The sequence below is a fragment of the Pteropus vampyrus genome, unplaced genomic scaffold (genome assembly GCF_000151845.1).
Source record: "Pteropus vampyrus isolate Shadow unplaced genomic scaffold, Pvam_2.0 Scaffold242, whole genome shotgun sequence".
NCBI classification, from domain to species: Eukaryota; Metazoa; Chordata; class Mammalia; order Chiroptera; family Pteropodidae; genus Pteropus; species Pteropus vampyrus.
The window spans coordinates 157343-175450 of NW_011889023.1; the positions used below are offsets into that span (position 1 = coordinate 157343).

The window sequence follows — 18108 nt, forward strand, 5'->3', positions numbered from 1 at the left end:
TATGACTATTTGAGTTTGAACATGTGTAAAAAGAAAAAGGAAAGGTTTTCTATTTTCTGTTTTTGCCATTTTTCCTATTCAGTTTTGATATTTGATAATAGTATAAATCTGCAATTGGGAAAATCGACCAGTACACAATTCGAGTTCATTGTAATTATTTGCAGTTGCATTTGTTGCTATTATGAAAGTTAAGTTGATTGTATATTAAGTATAGGCTTTTACAAATAATTTTATTATTATTTTATACAGTCGATGTGCTAAAGAAAATCGACATACCATCTGTCTTTATTGGTGAATCATCAGCTAATTCCCTGAAGGATGAATTCATATATGAAAAAGGGTAAGTAATGGATATAAAAAATAACCATATAGATTAAATTACTAATTAATTGTAATTAAGGTTATGTTTTAGAATTAACTCTATTGTTCTAAATGATTTCTTGTCATTACTATTTTTAAGACTTACTGTATTGTACTGTTTCCTCTGTGTATCATTACATATTGAAAATATATTCACACTAGAGAGCTTAAGGCACCGTGTTATGAAAAAAATAACAGAAATTTATAGTTTAATCAAAATATTGGTATTTAGAAAGAAGCGATTTATATTTATATAACACTTTTCATTTCTTTAAGACATGTTTGTATTTTATGAAAAAGAAATTTGTTATTTTATAAACACAGAATCCAAAACACAGTGTATTAAGTGATTAACTTTTACAGAGACAAAAAATTTGTTTACAAGTTTTAAAAGTTTGATTTATAATAAAAACTTCTATATGGAATTTCTCCCCAAAATCTCATTATCAGGGTAACATAGACTAAAAAATAACTTAAAGCATAGCTGTCTCATCTAATATAGAAAATACTGCAGTCAACACTTCAGAGCTTCTTCCATGACATAGATCTCCAAAACATAGTGAGTGGGAACAGACTTTTGATGAAGGGAAACAATAACAATATTAATAATAAAAGCAGTAATATTTATTGAGTATTTAGCAAGTGCTAGGTACTCATCAAACCAAGAGTTATATTTGTTATCCATTTAATTCTCACAACAACACTCTAGAGGTAATTATAATCTCTTATTATCTACATTTGCCAAGAGAGAAAACCAGTACAATAAAATCCAATTCTGATTATTCAGTGGGAATAAATCTATGAATATTTGAGTTTGAACATGTATAAAAAAGGAAAAGGTTTTCTGTTTTTGCCATTTTCCCTATTCAGTTTTGATATTTGAAATACTATTCACATATATGCCCAGAACATCTTTATTACATTAGGGATGTAATTTTGGATGTTGTATTAAAAGTAGTTAATCAAGATGCTATTTTGTCAGCCATTTTTTATAGTTAATAGTGAGAACTAATATTTGCTTTTACCTCAATATTGTTCCCTCATTAGAAAAATTCTGTATATTTTAATATATTTTTAAGTTTTTTTTGTTTTTAATTATAAAATCATATATTTTAAAATTTAAAAAGTAATACATGTTGGTAAAATATGGAACAGTTCAGAAATATAAAGCATTTAAATGAAAGTTTCTGTGATGCTATTCTCTAACAATAGCTACTGTTTTAAGAAAGCTTTTAATTTTTTCCCCATATTGATACATTAATTAGTGATAATGTACTCATAAAAGACAAACATAAAATACATAATATTTTGTAACATTCTTTATTTACTTAGTATTTAGGCCCTTTGCATATTAATACAAGCCCACAAATTTCCTTATCCCAAGTCTTGGGACAGATGTATTGTGGAACTGAAAATTTTTCAGATTTTTAAAAGTCAAGTAACATTCCAAATAGAATTTAAGGGAACATCCCATAATCAAACAAATTATATATATCTGCAATGAACGTATGAGTATTTTATCATGTCGGTTCAGTCCAGATTGACTATGAAATGAGTTGCAAACATTATTTTAAAAGCTTTATAGGTTTCTGAATTGTGCATAAGGGACTGTAAACCTGTACATACAAATCTGCCTCATACATTTGCCAGTTGGCCAGTGGCCTACCTACTGACCTACATTACCTACCTACCTGCTCACTCATTAATTTATTCTACTTTTTGTTATGGAAACTTTTAAACATTTAAAAGTAAAGAGCTGAGCATAATGAATTTTATCATTCAGTTTCAAAATTATCAGCTCATGGCCAATTTTATTTGGACTGTCTCTAGCTCCCTTTCACCTCCCTTTCTTCTACATACTATGATTATTTTGAAGCAAGTCCCAGATACCCCATCATTTCAACTTAAATGATCTCAGAATATATCACTAGAAGATTATATATAAAAAACATAACTGTATTATTATACCTTTTTAAAAAAGTAAACGTTAATTCAATATCAAAACGTATTTGTCTTCAGATTTTCCCAACTGTCTGAAATTCTTCTTTTTTTAAATATTTCAAATACTGTTTATATATTGCAATGATTCTTATGTCTTAAGTTTCTTTTAATTTGTCCTATAAAATTTTACCACATTCTGGACTTTTCTGATTGAATCCTTGGAGATATAGTCTAGAATATTCCTTTGTTACTTATTTCACCTTTAAGTTGCTAATTAGAGCTCAAGGTTTATTCTAATTCAACTATTATTGGAAGGCCAGGAGGATAAGGGAAGAATACTTTATGTTAGCAATCATTGATCATTGCTTCCTCTTCTTCCTCCCCCTCTCTTCCGATCCCCTCTCTCCTCCTCTCTTCCCTTTTCCTCCTGCCCACCTTTCCCCACTTCTTCATTTTCTCATGGACCTATCTTCTCTTTTGAAAGTGAGGAGCTAGAACAAACAATCCTTGAAGTACCTTTCAACTCTAGACTCTCCATTTTCTCTCCCATGTTTAGAGACTCTAGTTGTTCATATTTTGTATTTCATATTTCATATTTCATATTTCATATTTCATATTCACTAGCACCAGGCACAGTGACTGTATCAAGGAGATGATAAGTAAATGTTGATGAAGTTAAACTGCTATTGTGCTGCCTCAGGATTCTTCAAAAGACAGAGTGTTGTGCTGGCAGCAAAACAAGGTTTGCCACAAATAAAGACACAGGTTGAGAAATGGGCCTGTCTAGTAAATGGTGTAGGATATTTGGTAAGGTAACTGACCGCTTTATCTGAAAGGGGCAAGTTCAGGCAAGTAAGTTTAGGCATAGACATCCAGTTTGAAATTAGTCCTGGAGTTCGTGGAAAGTAAAATAAGACACTATTTCCTGGGTTGTTTAGGACTCTACTTCAATGATCAGATCTTAGCTGCAGAGCTCATGCAGTATACTGTTTTGGGGTGGATATGTATGTAGTATGGTAAGATACTTAGTAAAACTGTTTGAATATCTCCTTTTTCAAATACAAATTGATCTGGGATTAGGATAGGGATGAATCTGCAGGCTCAGTTGTGAGAGTCTGGACAGATAGAGGAAATAGAAATAAAACTAGAGGACTAGTATTCTGTTATAATTCTCCACCCTGTATCATCACTGTCACCCCTCCCACCATTAGCAATTCGGTTAAAAAAAAGCAATATATTGAATGTACATTTGGATTTCGATTTCAGATGCTTACAACCTTCTATCAGTTGTAGACCCTTTAAAAATCCTCACAGTAAACTAAAATGATTTGAGATATAACAGGCAGCAATTAATAGGATATGTAGAACATTAGATTTAGAACCCAGGCCTATGAATTCTAACATGCTTACTAGGAAATTGTAGAATTGATTGTTTCTTTTGTTGCACACACACGATAAGTTTCCAATGAAGTCTCTAATTTCTAGTTCACTGGGCCTTCCTGCTTTGTTCTTTAGCTTACTTCTTCTCACCTAACAGTTTTGTTTATTTCTGAGCAGTCTTCAGACTTGTCTCAGGAAAAATAACATTTGCCACAGTGTTTATTTGTATATCTCATTCAGGCCAAATGTATCTTAGGAATTCCTTAACTTTAAAGGAGAAGAAAAAACAATATAAGAGTTGTAAGCTTTCCTATTGCTGAGATATTTAGGTGCTACATGGGTTGCATTTAGAATATTCAGTAGACTGGTTTCTAAACTCTAACAATGTTAACTTACAGCAGGTTGGCAGGGGTGGTGTAGGGAGATTGCCGAGGATTAGCATTTCATGGAAAGGCTCTTCTACTTAAAAGCAAGGCCTCTGTTACTGTATCTCAGCCCTGACTGGGGGTGGTTTCAGAGAGTTTGTGCCAAGAACAAGGACATTATTTACCAAGCTGGCCTCATGCTGAGAGATGGTAGTAAATAGAGCAGCCCAGGCCCTACTTTTCTCTTTTTTATGCTGATGATATATCAATCACTTTAGTATTTTATGTAAAGTTACAAAAATACATGTAATTTTTTATCACCCCCTATTCTTCTTGAAAGTGATTGAAGTAAAAAGCTACTTTTATTCTAGCAATCTTAGCAGGTTTTTGGAAAATATAATGTAAATAATTTAAACTGGGGAGAAATTCCTGGTATTAACTTTTTGTTTGTTTTGTTTCTGGCGAAGCTTGATATAATTCCTTGGATGTGAATATAATAAATAATAGCATGAAAACGTAAAAATTGCTTTAGAATAGAAATAATTTGCTTTCATTTTATTTTTTCTTAAGTACTATGATATCCTAAGCATCCCTATATGGGAAAGGGAGTCACTCTAATCGTTTTTTTCATTTATAAAATTGAGAGTTTTTGTTTTACATTTAAACTTTGTATTATGAAGTACCTGGCTTCCCTACTTAAAAAAATAATAACCCAGCAGTGAGTAACAAAGTAGTGTTGCTAGCACCATACTTGTTGTGTAGCACAGTAGTACAACGGAGAAATCAGTCATATTACTGACCAGTTTACAGAACCTTCCCTAGACTGAAGATATTTTCTAATGAAGGATTTTGCTGCCATGTAAAATTTGCTCACGAAACACAAAGAGTTTGCCTATTTTGATCGCAGTTAAGCAATGGAGAAGATGGAGAATAGAGAGGAAGCTACAATTCCTGTGAATTCCTTTACCAGTTTTCCATTTCATTTCTCAAAGAGTATAGCGTACGGGGGCTATGTCTATTGTATCTGGTACAGCAAGTTCATATAAAGAATGTAGGGAGGAGGGAATCTATTTTCATCAATGGTGGCTCTAGAGTTTTTTTGTAGGAGGAACTGATGAACAGTAATTTGGTTGTGGTGGAAGTTCTTGTTTACATACTATCCAAGGTATTGCCATTTTTTTAATGCTAATTTTGCATGTAAGATATGCATACTTTTACCCAGGTTGCTAAATTCAGTAAATAACATGTTTCCAGGATGGACATAGTAAGTATTGATTGGCTGATTTCCTCTACCCAGTCTAGAAGCTTCTTTTGATTGTATAGGCAAATTATTTTGACAAATATGTAAAATAGACTTAAAGTTGGAAAAAATTATCCCTTAAGTTATTGGAAATCATATATTAGAAAATGAGATGTGTCTCATGGATTGAATTATAATGTCTAAATCCTTTTTTAAAAAAAATCTTTTTTGTTTTTGATTAGCATCATAATTTGGCAGCTCTTAATATTCCCATTTATTAATCTTTGTTTTCTTCTAGGGGCCATGTTGTCTTAGTTCCAGAATTTAGTCTTCCACTGGAGTACTACCTAATCCCCTTCCTCATCATAGTTGGCATCTGTCTCATCTTGATAGTCATTTTCATGGTAGGTAAATTAATTTTAAATACTTTAAAAAATAGTATACATAGCTCTAAAGCAGTGATCCCCAACCTTTTTGGTACCAGGGACCAGTGCTCCTATGAGAACCTTATTAGCCTGATAAGGTGGAGCTGAGGTGGAACTGAGGTGGTGATGCTTCTGCTGGGGAGTAGCTACACATACAGATCCAGCTTCACTCACTTGCCCGCCACTCACCTGTTGTGCGGCCCCGTTCCTAGCAGGCCACAGCTGGCATTGGTCTGTGGCTCCGGGGTTGGGGATCGTTTGCTCTAAAAAACATCATATTGAGTGAGAGAAGTTTTACATAAAAGAGTATTCTATGAGTCCATTTATATGACTGCTTCTGGAAAAGGCAAAATAGTCTGGACAAAAAAAATATCCGAACAGTGATTGTTTCTGGGTGCCTAGGGAGAAGTGAGGCATTTATTGAGAAGGATATGAGAGAACTTTTGGGGGTTCGAATCATGGTACTTATCTTAAGAGAAGTTTGGGTTGTACTAATGTCAGAATCATCAAATTGTATACTTAAATTTTGTTTACTTCATTGTATTTAAATTTTACCTAAGAAGAAAAGATAATTAAAAAAAATTAAACTCTAAGTAATGATATGCATGTGAAGTATTTGGGGAAAGTATACTCGTTCCTGCAACTTACTTTGTAAAAAATTAAGAGAAAAAAAATGTATCGATGGGTAGTGGGATGGATAGATATGTGATAAATAGTACGGTCAAATGTTAATTGTAGAATCTTGGTGTGGGATGGATAGATATGTGATAAATAGTACGGTCAAATGTTAATTGTAGGATCTTGGTAGTGGATATGTGAATATTTATTTTAAAATTCTTTAACTCTTCTCTATGTTTAAATTTTTTTATATGAAATGTAAGTTAAAAAAATAGTGTGAAGGCCTGAGGTTAAGGGGAGTGACACATTATTTCTCCAAAATAGTGGTTACCAAAGTATGGTCCCAGGACTCTTAGTGGAACTGTGAGGTCAAAATTATATTTACATAATAATAGTAAGATATTATTTGTTTTTATCGCTGTCATTCTCTCAGGGTTTATAGTGGAGGTTTCTAGAAGCTATTTGGTATGTGCTAAACATTGAAGGCAGAAGCAGATATGAGACTCACTCTGTATTCTATTAAGATAAATATTAAGAGAATTGCAAAGATATAAAAAAATTCCACTGTTCTCACTTTTTTGTATATTTTTCATAAAGAATATTTCTGTCACATACATTGAGTTTATAATCATATTGAATTTATAGATTAATTTAAATATTAAATGCCATCTTTGAAATGTTCAGTCTTCTGCGATGTTATGGTGTTTCTTTTTATTTATTTAGGTCTTTCATATCTATCAGTTTAGTTTTTCTGTAATCAGTTTGCATATCTTTTGTTAGACTTTTGAAATTGCATTTTCTAATTGGTTATTAGTAGGCCATAAGAACATTATCGTTTTTTTACAATAAACTTGGTTTTACAATAAACTTGGAGAAGGGCAGGAATTAAGCTTCACTTCCTGGGGGCGGGAAGGAGTATCTACATATATCAATTAAAATTCTTTTGTTAGGAAAATTCTTCTCTCCTTGGCATGCATGCATTCATTCATCCATCTATCTATCTATCTATCTATCTATCTATCTATCTATCTATCTATCTATCTATCTGTCTATCTATCTGTCTATCAATCTATCTGTCCATCTATCCATCCATCCACCCATCAAATCATTTATTTATATTAATAGGTACTCACTTATTTTATACTTTGGGTTATTATCCAATACTACATTATTTATTTTTGTTGTTTCAATTGTTTGAGCTATTGGGAACACTGTTAAGCTTGCTCCTGCATTCCTTTGATTTGATCCATCCTTTAGTTTTTTAAGCACTTTTTTAGTGTCTGGTACTATAAACTTTGGCTCATCTTATATTTTTCTTGCCCTGACCTAGAGTCAGACATTCCTCTCAGGAGCCCTGGTTTCTTTTATTCAGGAGTTTTAGTTATAAACCATGATTTGGACAATATTGATTTTTATATATTAATTTTGTATCTGTGAACTTGCCGAATGAATTCTCCTATTCTGATAATTTGAATTGGTTGATTCTCTTGGGTTTTCAGTGTAGAAGCAAGGAAGTATATAAAGTTAGAATAACAAACCAAAAATATCCTTGGCAAACAGGGAATAGAAGTAAATACAGTTAAGCTAATAAAGATTATTGACTAAAAACTTAAAATAAATATCATTAAATGGTAAATTTTTAGAAGCCTTCCCTTGAAAGTCAGGAACAAAAAAAAAGGATGCCTATTGTTGTACCTTCTATTAGCATTGTGTTATATTTTCTGGTAAAACAACAAAAAAAAGCAGTACAAGGATTAGAAATAAGGAAACCAAAATTTTATTTGCTTTTTTTTTTTTTTTTAAATAATGAATGGATGCTGAATTATGTCTGTCTTCTATCTGTTGTAATGGTCATTGGTTTTTCTTCTATTCTTATGTTGGATTACATTAATTTGTTTTATATACTTAAAAATTCTTATGTTTTGGGGATGAACTCTATTTGATTATTGTGTATAAATTTTGTCTTTTTATTTTGGATTATAATATGGGTCAGTTTGGATTATAATATGGGTTATTTTGGATATAATATGGGTCAGTTTTACACTTGGGCATAGATGCAAAAATCCTAAATAAAATATTAGCTATCTGAATATCCAGGTAAGAGAAAATTGGTTTTATGGAGCTAGAATGATCTTAACATCAGAACTAGACAATCCCATGAGTACTATTGGTGGGAATGTTAAATGGAGCAGCCACTATGGCAATTCTTCAAAAATTTAAATGTGAATTATCATATAATCTAGCATTTCCACTTCTGGGTATATACCCAAAAGTATTGAAAGCAAGGCCTTGATACTATGTTCATAGCAGCACTATTTGCAGTAGCCAAAGGTGGAAGCAACCCAATTATCCATCGATGAATGAATAGATAAACAAAATGTGATGTACATACATACAATGGAATGTTATTCAGCCTTAAAAAGGAAGGAAGTTTTGACACATGCTGCAACATAGATGAACCTTGAGGACATTATGCTAAATGAATAAGCTAGTCACAAATACTGAATGATTCTATTTATATGTAGTATCTAGAGTAGTCATATTCAGAGACAGAAAGTAGAATGGTAGTTGTAGGTGGCTGAAGGTGGGGGAGAATGGGCAATTATTGTTTAATGGGTACAGAGTTTCAGTTTTACAAGATGAAAAGAGTTTTATGGTTGATGGTGATGATATCACATTTGCATGTATGTAGTGCCGCAGAACTGTACATTTAATATAAAAATAACTAGACAAGGTAAAAACTAGCCCCATAAAATTGAAGCTTCCCCTTATTTTCTATTTTCTAAGATAGTTTTTTTTTTTTTTATAAAATTGGCATTATTTATTACTTGACTTTGGTGAAGGTTGTCTATAAAATCATGTAGATCTGCTGACTTATTTCAAAGTTACATGGACATTGAGATGATTGTCTACTTTATATTACATTATATTTTTAAGAAATTGGCATAAAATGATTTATAATATTTATAACAATGTAAAGAGAATTTCTGCTATATATGGAATGAATTCTCTCCCTTTTTTTTTTTGAATTCTTTGTTCATATCCATCTGTGCCTTACACAGTGCTGTCAGAAGTTTATCTGTTTTTACTTTCAAAGGAGTAGATTTTGAGGTTTTCTTCTCCTTTTATTCAACAAATATTTATTCTGTACCTAGGATGAAATAGGCACTGCTCTAGGGTCTGAAGATTCATCATTGAATAAAATAGGTAAAAATCCCTGATGTCAAACATCTTACATCTAATGCAACTTATATTCTGAAGTCTTCACTTTCGTTTTTATCTATCATGAATTTCTGCTCTTAGCATAATTATTTGTTTCTTCTACTGTGTTCGGATATGTTGTTTTTCTTTTTTTAGCTTGTTCAGCTGAATGCTTAAATTTTTTCTTTCTAGTATATACATTTAGGTTATAAATTTTAACAATCACTTTAGCCGTTACTCATAAATTTTCATGAAGAATATTTTTATTTTTATTTGGTTTAAGTTAAAATTTTTTTCATTCTTTTATATATATGTTTCTTTACCACTCTTGATGTCTCCATCCATATGGAAGGGAAACTCAATTACTATAACTCCTAGTCCTTCCCTACCTGCCCTTTCATTCACTTGATCATAGGAGAGATGGAGTATCTTATTTGTGTGGTACATTTGGGAAGAATAAATTATGGCATGTTTGACTCAGCTCCACTCTTCTCCCGGGACCAACCTTTCTTCAACTCTAGAACTGGTACTGCAATTTTGGGGGAAGGAGAAGGGGAGACCTATTCCATTCCAGAGTTTGTCTATATCTGGGTGGGTAAGGCAAACTAATTCTGTGGTTCAGTAACAAGTTCTATTTCTTTCTTCACCGAGTTGGGTACTCCACTTGTCTCCATCTGCCAGTTCACCATCTATTTCTTGAGTTATTTAGAATACAGGTGGTAAATGTTGTGTCCAGAATAACCAGACCCAACTTGAGTGCTCTTAACCAGGAGACAGTTTATTAGCCGGCGGCTGTCCTTGCAAAGGAGCAGCCTCGAAATGCCAAGATACAAGGTTTTTAAGCCCCAAATCCCATTCCTCATTCTGTCTTAAACACAAAGGTCCATCTTTCTCCTATTCACTACCTGTCAACCCACTGGTCAGGTGTGCAAGCGGGAAGTACAGAAGCAGAAAGCTTGTGTTAGAATGTTATGTTCCTATGGGTGATTGCCTATGTTCCCATGGACAATAGCCAGTGTTCCCATGGGCGATGGCCAAACAGTAATTTTCAGCTTATATACAATTGATTATTTTTCATGCCACGCAAGCAAGCAAGGTTACACAGGCTAAAATTGGCAGTTAGCGTATGAGCTCATTGTTACAAGTTTCATGATTAACAGAATGTGGTTAGGGGTTCCAGAAACTAGGCCTAAGGTATAGACTTCCTTTGTCCGGTTTCAGGTTTTAATTATTCTTTAACCCTTTCACATTTCAGCAGGCCATTACAGTAAAGCACGCCTCTTATAAGAGTCTCTCAAACACTGAAATATCCATTGTGATTTCTTTTGTGACTTGTGAACTATTTAAAAAATTTTTAATGTTAAAAATATATATTTTGTTTCATGTCGTTTTTCCTATTTCTAATTCAGTTGTATTGTGGTCAGAAAACATTATATGTTATGGATTATTTTGTTATTTCCAAAGACATGGTTTTTGTTTATATTTTTTAATTATATCCCATGTGTGTAAAAAGAATTGCGACGTGCAATGTTCCATATATGTCCACTTATTTGAGCCTGTGCATTTGTTTTTGTTTTGCTGGGGTTTTTTTTACTATGTTTAAAACAGCTTTATTGAAATATTCACATAACATAAAGTTGACCTATTTAAAGTGTACAGTTCAGTGGGTTTTAGTATATGTATAGAATTATGCAGTCATCACAATTGTTTATGGTTTTTTGCACTCCTCTATTTTCTAAAGCAGTGCTAAGCAATAGAACAATATTGTGAGCCACAATTTATTGTAATTTTAAATTTTCTGCTAGCCAAATTAAAAAGGTAAAAAGAAACAGGTGAGATTAATTTAAATACTATATTTAACCTAAATCTTAAACATATTTCAACAGTCAGTTAATATAAATAATTGTAAAATATGTTTTACATTCTTTTTGTACTCAGTTTTTGCAATCTGGTATTTATTTTATACTTTCATAACAAATCTCAATTGAGACTAGCCGCATTTTAAATGCTCAGAGCCACATGTACCTGGTGGCTACCGTGGTAGGCAGCATAGGTCTATAATCTTTAAATATTTTGTCTGCTGGAGCTACAAATTACTGAGCTTGTAAACTGTGCTCTCTCATAATTTTGTCATTTTCTAGGTGAAGTATCCTTTTTAGCATTGTCATAACTATCTCCTAATGATGATTTTTGTCTTAAATTCTATTTTACTTGATATACCATCACAAGTATTGTCATGGTATATCTTAATCCCTTTACTTTTTGCCTTTATTTTTGTCTGAATGTGTTCTTAAATTTTAATCTTGTGTCCTGTAAATAGCTAATAGTTGGAATTTTTTCTTTATCCAAAATGATACACTCTTTTTAAAAAAAAAACTGATGAATTTAGTCCATTTACATTTTTGTGATTACACATATATTTAGACTAATTTTTGTTGCTTACTTTTTATTGTTTTTTTTTTCTTCTGTACAAATTTGGGCTGCTCCCCTTTTATTTATTCTCATTCTCTCTTAGTCTCTGTCTTCTCTCTCCCCCACCAGTGTGAAAGCTTACATTATATTGTTAGTCTAATGGTCACTGTTAATTTTTTTAAAAAGCATTTATTGATGTATGATTAACATATAATAAGCTGTACATATTTAATTATGTAATTTGGCAAGTTTTAACATATATATCTGTAAAACCACCACCACAATCAAGATAATGAAATATCAATCAGCTCAAAAAGTTTTCTCATGCTCCTTGGTAGTCCCTTTTTCTAACCCCTTCCAATTTTCTAATTTCCCCTTCATGTCCCACTCACCCCCATCGCTAGACTAGGCAACCACAGTTCCGCTTTTGGTCAGTATAGATTTTTTTCAACTTTATATATGGAATCATCAGTTATGTACTCTATGTCTGCCTTCTTTCTCACAGAATAATTATTGTGAGATTCATATAAGTTAATGTACATTGATTATTCATTTCTTTTTATTGCCAAGTTATATTCCACTATATGAATATATCAGTTTTGTTTATCCATTTATCTGTTAATGGACATTTAGATTGTTTTTAGTTTTTGGCTATTGCAAATATAGCTGACATGGACATTTGTATACAAATTGATATTTGGATATACGTTTTCATTTCTATTGGGTAAATATAGGTAGGAGTGGGATAGTTGGGTTATATGGTAAATGTGTGTTTATATTTGTAAGAAATCAACCAAACTTTTTTTCAACATGGCAGAACCATTTTATGTTAACCATTAGTGTATCAAAGTGCCAGTTTCTCCATTTCCTTGCCAACAGTTCATATAGTCTTTTTAATTTTAGCCATTCTAATAGGTGCATTGTGATAGTTGTAATTTGAATTTTTGTTTTCCTGTTGACTACTTCGTTGAACGTCTCTTCAAGTGCTTTTTTGTCATCTGTATGTCTTCTGTGGTGAAGTATTTATTCAAATATTTTGCCCATTTTTTTGTTTTGGTTTACTTGTTTTCTTGTTATTGAGTTTTGAGTTCTTTTTCTGTTCCGGATACAAATCCCTTATCAGATATGCAGTTTGCAAATATTTTTTTCCCAGTCTATGACTTGTCTTTTATCGTTTAATTGTCATTTGAGAATGGAAATCCTTAATATTGATATGGTAATATTTGTCAGAATTTTCTTTTATTGATGTTACTTTTAGCATTTGATTCTAGTCCTGTGAGTTTCCTTTTTATTCTTGCAAGCATAGTAATTTATAGTTAAAAAATCATTTGTATGTTATCCAGCATATCTGAATATTTGTAGTAGAGATGTTCTGTATTTCCTGCTAGAACTGAAAGTGCAGTGACTAATAAGTGTATGCTTGAAATTTTTTTTTAATTCATAACTTACAGGTACTTCAACTCTCTCTTTCTTGACCCAGTGGAGTCTTTGTAATCTATAGTTTACCATTTGTATTTTTGCAAACAAACAGTTATATGTTATTTATAATGTTTCTGTCAGGGTAAATTAAAGATAATTTAGATCAATGAATAAAAATTCAAAGGATAATTTAATGATATAATTAATCACTAATGTAATTTAATGCTTTAATAATATTGCCATTAAGATTCATTAAGTAAAATAGAATTGATTTGCAGCAGTTATCCAGATACTTAAAAGATATTTGTTATTTTAATGGCATTTTCTGTTTGCATGTTTAATATATGGTTCATTTTTTTTTCCTTTTTACTTTTAGATCACAAAATTTGTCCAGGATAGACATAGAGCTAGAAGAAACAGACTTCATAAAGATCAACTTAAGAAACTCCCTATACATAAATTCAAAAAAGGTAAGCGAATAATTGTAGTTGATCAATAATTATTCTTGGTTCATTTAAGAATACATGGTGACCATATTCTTAATACTACCTTTTGAAATCTTTGCCATGCACTATGCCTAACATTCAGTTCATAATGAATGTGTGAATATGAGGGATGGTCTTTTGCTATGGTGTATCCTAGTAAAGGGAAGAAGGGTCCATGGTCTGCAGCGAATTTAAAAACAATAATGAAACTGTCCCAAATGCTTTTTATTATAACCGTGTGCCAGCAGTTCTAAACATAAGTGGATAAAATACTCCTTTGTGCTAGGGTGGTCTGCTCCCATTGACCTCCCCACTCTCTATGCCACCACACACCAATGTATTATTAACATTGCATTAACAAAACACATAGGTAGCTATTATGTGTCAGTATATTTTAAATGTATCATCTCATTTAATTTTTACATTTCTATGAAATGGGTACTATAATGGATATTCTAGATGAAGAATAGAGAGTCTGAAGGGCAAAAAACTTATGTCGCATAGCTAGTACTGACAGAGATGGAGAGGGGTGTGGGTGTAGTACTCTAGCCAAAATAGTTTCTCCTAGCTATGATTTAGTGAGCTTTTAGTGCAGGTACATTCTTGTTAAATTTTTTTGGCTAGTAGTGCCTACACTTTTCAATTTCATATGCCAGTAAAAATATTCTGTTTTTTAATTCAGCAGAGAAAATGCATAGAGAATGGAAAGGAGAAATAGAGAAAAAGTCATTAAAACAGTTATGCCAGTTTTACTTTCCAAATAATAAAATATGTTAAAAACCTACCATTTACATTACAATAACCATTATTTTATGAAAAACATAAAATTTAACAACAAAAAATAGGAAAAATCATGTTAAAAGAAGTAAATACAGACAGTTAAAAATGCTCTGTACTGTCATCATACAGTGAATAGTAAGTAAAAACTATTCATTGACCAGAAGAAGTTTGAGGACTGGCTTTGGGAATCACTTTTTTAGGCTCCATTTTGTGTGTTTATTTGTGTTTCCTAAACCCAGAAAGAAAATGCGTAAATAAAATGATGTTGATATTGTCCTAGGATAAAACAGGCATGCATAGTTGGTTCTTCCTCTGAATAAGTCAAGTAGCCATTGTAGGAATTTGAACAGAGGCGAGATAAGATTTAAATTAAATATTAAAAGGATTTTTCTGCTGTCACTGTTAAGAACAGGGTATAGAGGGCTCAAGGGTATGAGCAGAGAGTCCAGAATAGACTGTTGTGGTAATCGAAGTGAGACATGAATGTGGCTTGGGTAGGGTGGTAGCAAAGGAGGAGGTGAAGAAATCTTAAAATCTGGATGTATTTGGAAGATGGAATAAATTGGGTTTACTGATGGACTGGATGTGGGGAGTGGAAACAAGGATGAATCTAGAATTTTTGGTCTCAGCAAAGGAAGGATGGCATTGCCTTAAATAGAAATAAAGATGGTTAATAAGTGGTGGGGCAGGTTTTGGAGGAAAACTTGGGAAATTAATTTTGGATATGTGGGATTTCAGATGTCTAGTCATTATAAATGAGTCTAGAGTTTAAGAGAGGGGTCTGAACTGGAATTATTAATATAAAGATGTATTTAAGTCATGAGACTAGATGAGATTGCCAAGAGAATGAGTATAGAAAGATATTCGAACATTAAATAAGAGGAAATCAGCAGTGAGACTGAGAAGGAGTAAGCAGTTATATAAGCGGAAAATCAGAAGAGAGTGGTTCACTGGAAACCAAGTGATGCAAATCTATCAAAGAGCAAGGAGTGATCACCTCTGTCAAATGGTCCTGATAGATGAGTAAGATGATGACAGTGACAGTTGACCATTAGAGGTTATTGATTATCTTGATGCGCAGTTTTGGCAGAGCAGTTTCAACAGGAAAACAAAAACTCAGTGGGAGAGGAAACACAACCATAATTGAAGGTGGAGATAGGAGAGGAGATGTTGGAAATTTAAGAACAGAAAGGTATAAAATATTATTCTAAGAGAGTAGGCAGGCAAATGGACTAGGGAAACATAATATGATTGCTTGGCAGCTTGAACCTCCTTTTAAGGTTCATGGTTATAAACCAGTCAGCATAACTGATTTTTCTCTAGCCATATTTATCTGTATGGCATTGAGTTTATCCTTACTATCCCTTTTTCAAAAGTGTGAAGTATAACATGTATGCAGAAAAGTATATAACATATGTTTCTGGAACCATCCAGTTCAAGAAATAGAACATTACTGGTATTCCAGAAACTACCATGTCTCTTTCTAGATCATAATCGTTTTTTCCTCACTGGAAGTAATCACTATCCTAGCTTATGATAATCATTTCATTGCTATTCTCTTAAGTTTTACCACCTACATATGCATTCCAAAACAATATGATCTAATTTTTCCTTATTTTGAATTGCATTTGCTTTTTTGTTACCTCTTTTAGCAACAATTGATCCACTTTGTAGTACGTATATGCAGTTTATGCACTTTCATTTCATTGTATAAATGTATTTATTCATTCATTTTACTATTAATAGTTGTCTGATTTGTTTTCAGTTTAGAGCCATTACAGATACACTTTTAAGAACATTTCTATAACATATTTTGGTTTATATGATCATGTATTTCTTTAGGGTATATACTATGGGATATGCTTATCTTCAATTTCATCGGAAAATACAAAGTCATTTCCAAAGTAACGATGGTACCAATTAGTAATCTCACGAACAGTGTATAGTAGTTTCTGTTGTCCCACAACAAAATATTTACCAACATTTTGTACTGATAAACTCTTAAATTTTAGTCAATCTGGTTTATAAAGATATGATTTTAATTTCAATTTCTCTTCTTGCCAGTGAGGTTAAATATCTGTTTATATTTTCATTTACCAGTTAGATTTTCATGTTTATGAAGTACCTTTCATGTTGTTTTTCTATAGGGTTGTCCCTTTCCCCCTTTTTCATATGTAGGGAAGCATTCTTTATATGTTCTCACAACCCCTGCCCTAGAGTTGCAATATGTGGAGAATCAGTCCATCACTAATTTTATGTGTTTTAACTGTCTTCTAGTTCATGTCTTTTTCCCTACAGAACTAAAGTTCTTATCTTTTATGGTAGTGTTTCTGCACATTTTAAAATAACTGTTTCCTTACCCTAAGATCATATAAACATTATATTATCTTCTGAGAGCTTTAGTTTTGCCTTTCATATTTGGGTATTTAATCCTCCTGAATTGATTCTGTAAAATGGGAGTCCAATTTAAGTTGTTTCCAATTTGACATTTTATATAAGGATATCCAGTTATTTCAGAGCTAATTATTAAAAATATGTTCTGCAGTGTCACCTATGACATAAATCAGTTATTCATGTATGTGTGGATTTATTTTTGGACTTTTCTTAGTATTTTTGTTTATCCTGATATCAATATCTCAGTTACTATCTCAGTTACTATAAGTTTATGGTAATTCTTGATATCTGTTAGAGGTAGTCCTCACACCTTTTTTATCAAGTTTTTTTAGTTGTTCTTGATATTTGGCATTTCCATGTAAATTTAAAATCAACTTGTCAAGGTCACATATACACAACTATTATATTTTTTGTAGTAAAATATATTTACCATAAAATTGACTATTTTAACAATTTTAAGTGTGCAGTTCAGTGACATTAAGTATATTCACACTGTTATACAGTCATCACCACCATCCACCTCCAGGTCTTTTTCATCACGCCAAACTGAAACTCTGTGCTCAGTAAACAATAACTCCCCATCTCCCCTTCCTGCCAGCTCATGGCAACAACCATTCTACTTTCTGTCCCTGAATTTGACTACTCTAGGTACCTCATATAAGTGGAATAATAAGTGACTAGTTTATTTCACTTAGCAAAATGTCCTCAGGGTTCATCCATGTTGTATTGCGTGTCAGAATTTGCTTCCTTTTCAAGGCTGAATAATGTTCATAATATTCTGCATATATGCCACATGTTGTTTGGACACTTAGGTTGCTTTTACCTTTTGGCTATTGTAAATAATGCTGCTGTGAACATGGGTATACAAATATCTGTTCCAGTTTTTCCATTCACTTCTTTTGGGTATATACCCCAAAGTGGAATTGCTGGATCATATGGCAGTTTTCTGTTTAATTTTGAGGAATGCCATATCATTTCCCATAGTGGCTATGTCACTGTGCTTTCCACCAGCAGAGCAAAAGGGTTCCAATTTTTCTGCATCCTTGCCAACACTTTCCATTTCCTTCCTTCCTTCCTTCCTTCCTTCC

At 32.3% G+C, this 18108-nt stretch overlaps 1 protein-coding gene across 4 annotated transcripts in view; it reads left to right on the forward strand.

Moving 5' to 3' along the window:
* RNF13 (ring finger protein 13) overlaps positions 1 to 18108 on the forward strand; it is a 142999-nt gene that overhangs the window by 94578 nt on the left and 30313 nt on the right. For all 4 annotated transcript variants that reach the window (XM_011374230.2, XM_011374228.2, XM_023519968.1 and 1 more), the window contains 3 exons: positions 250 to 340; positions 5585 to 5690; positions 13738 to 13831. In XM_011374230.2, coding sequence (XP_011372532.1) covers positions 250 to 340; positions 5585 to 5690; positions 13738 to 13831 — 291 coding nt within the window. The remainder of the gene's footprint in view (positions 1 to 249; positions 341 to 5584; positions 5691 to 13737; positions 13832 to 18108) is intronic.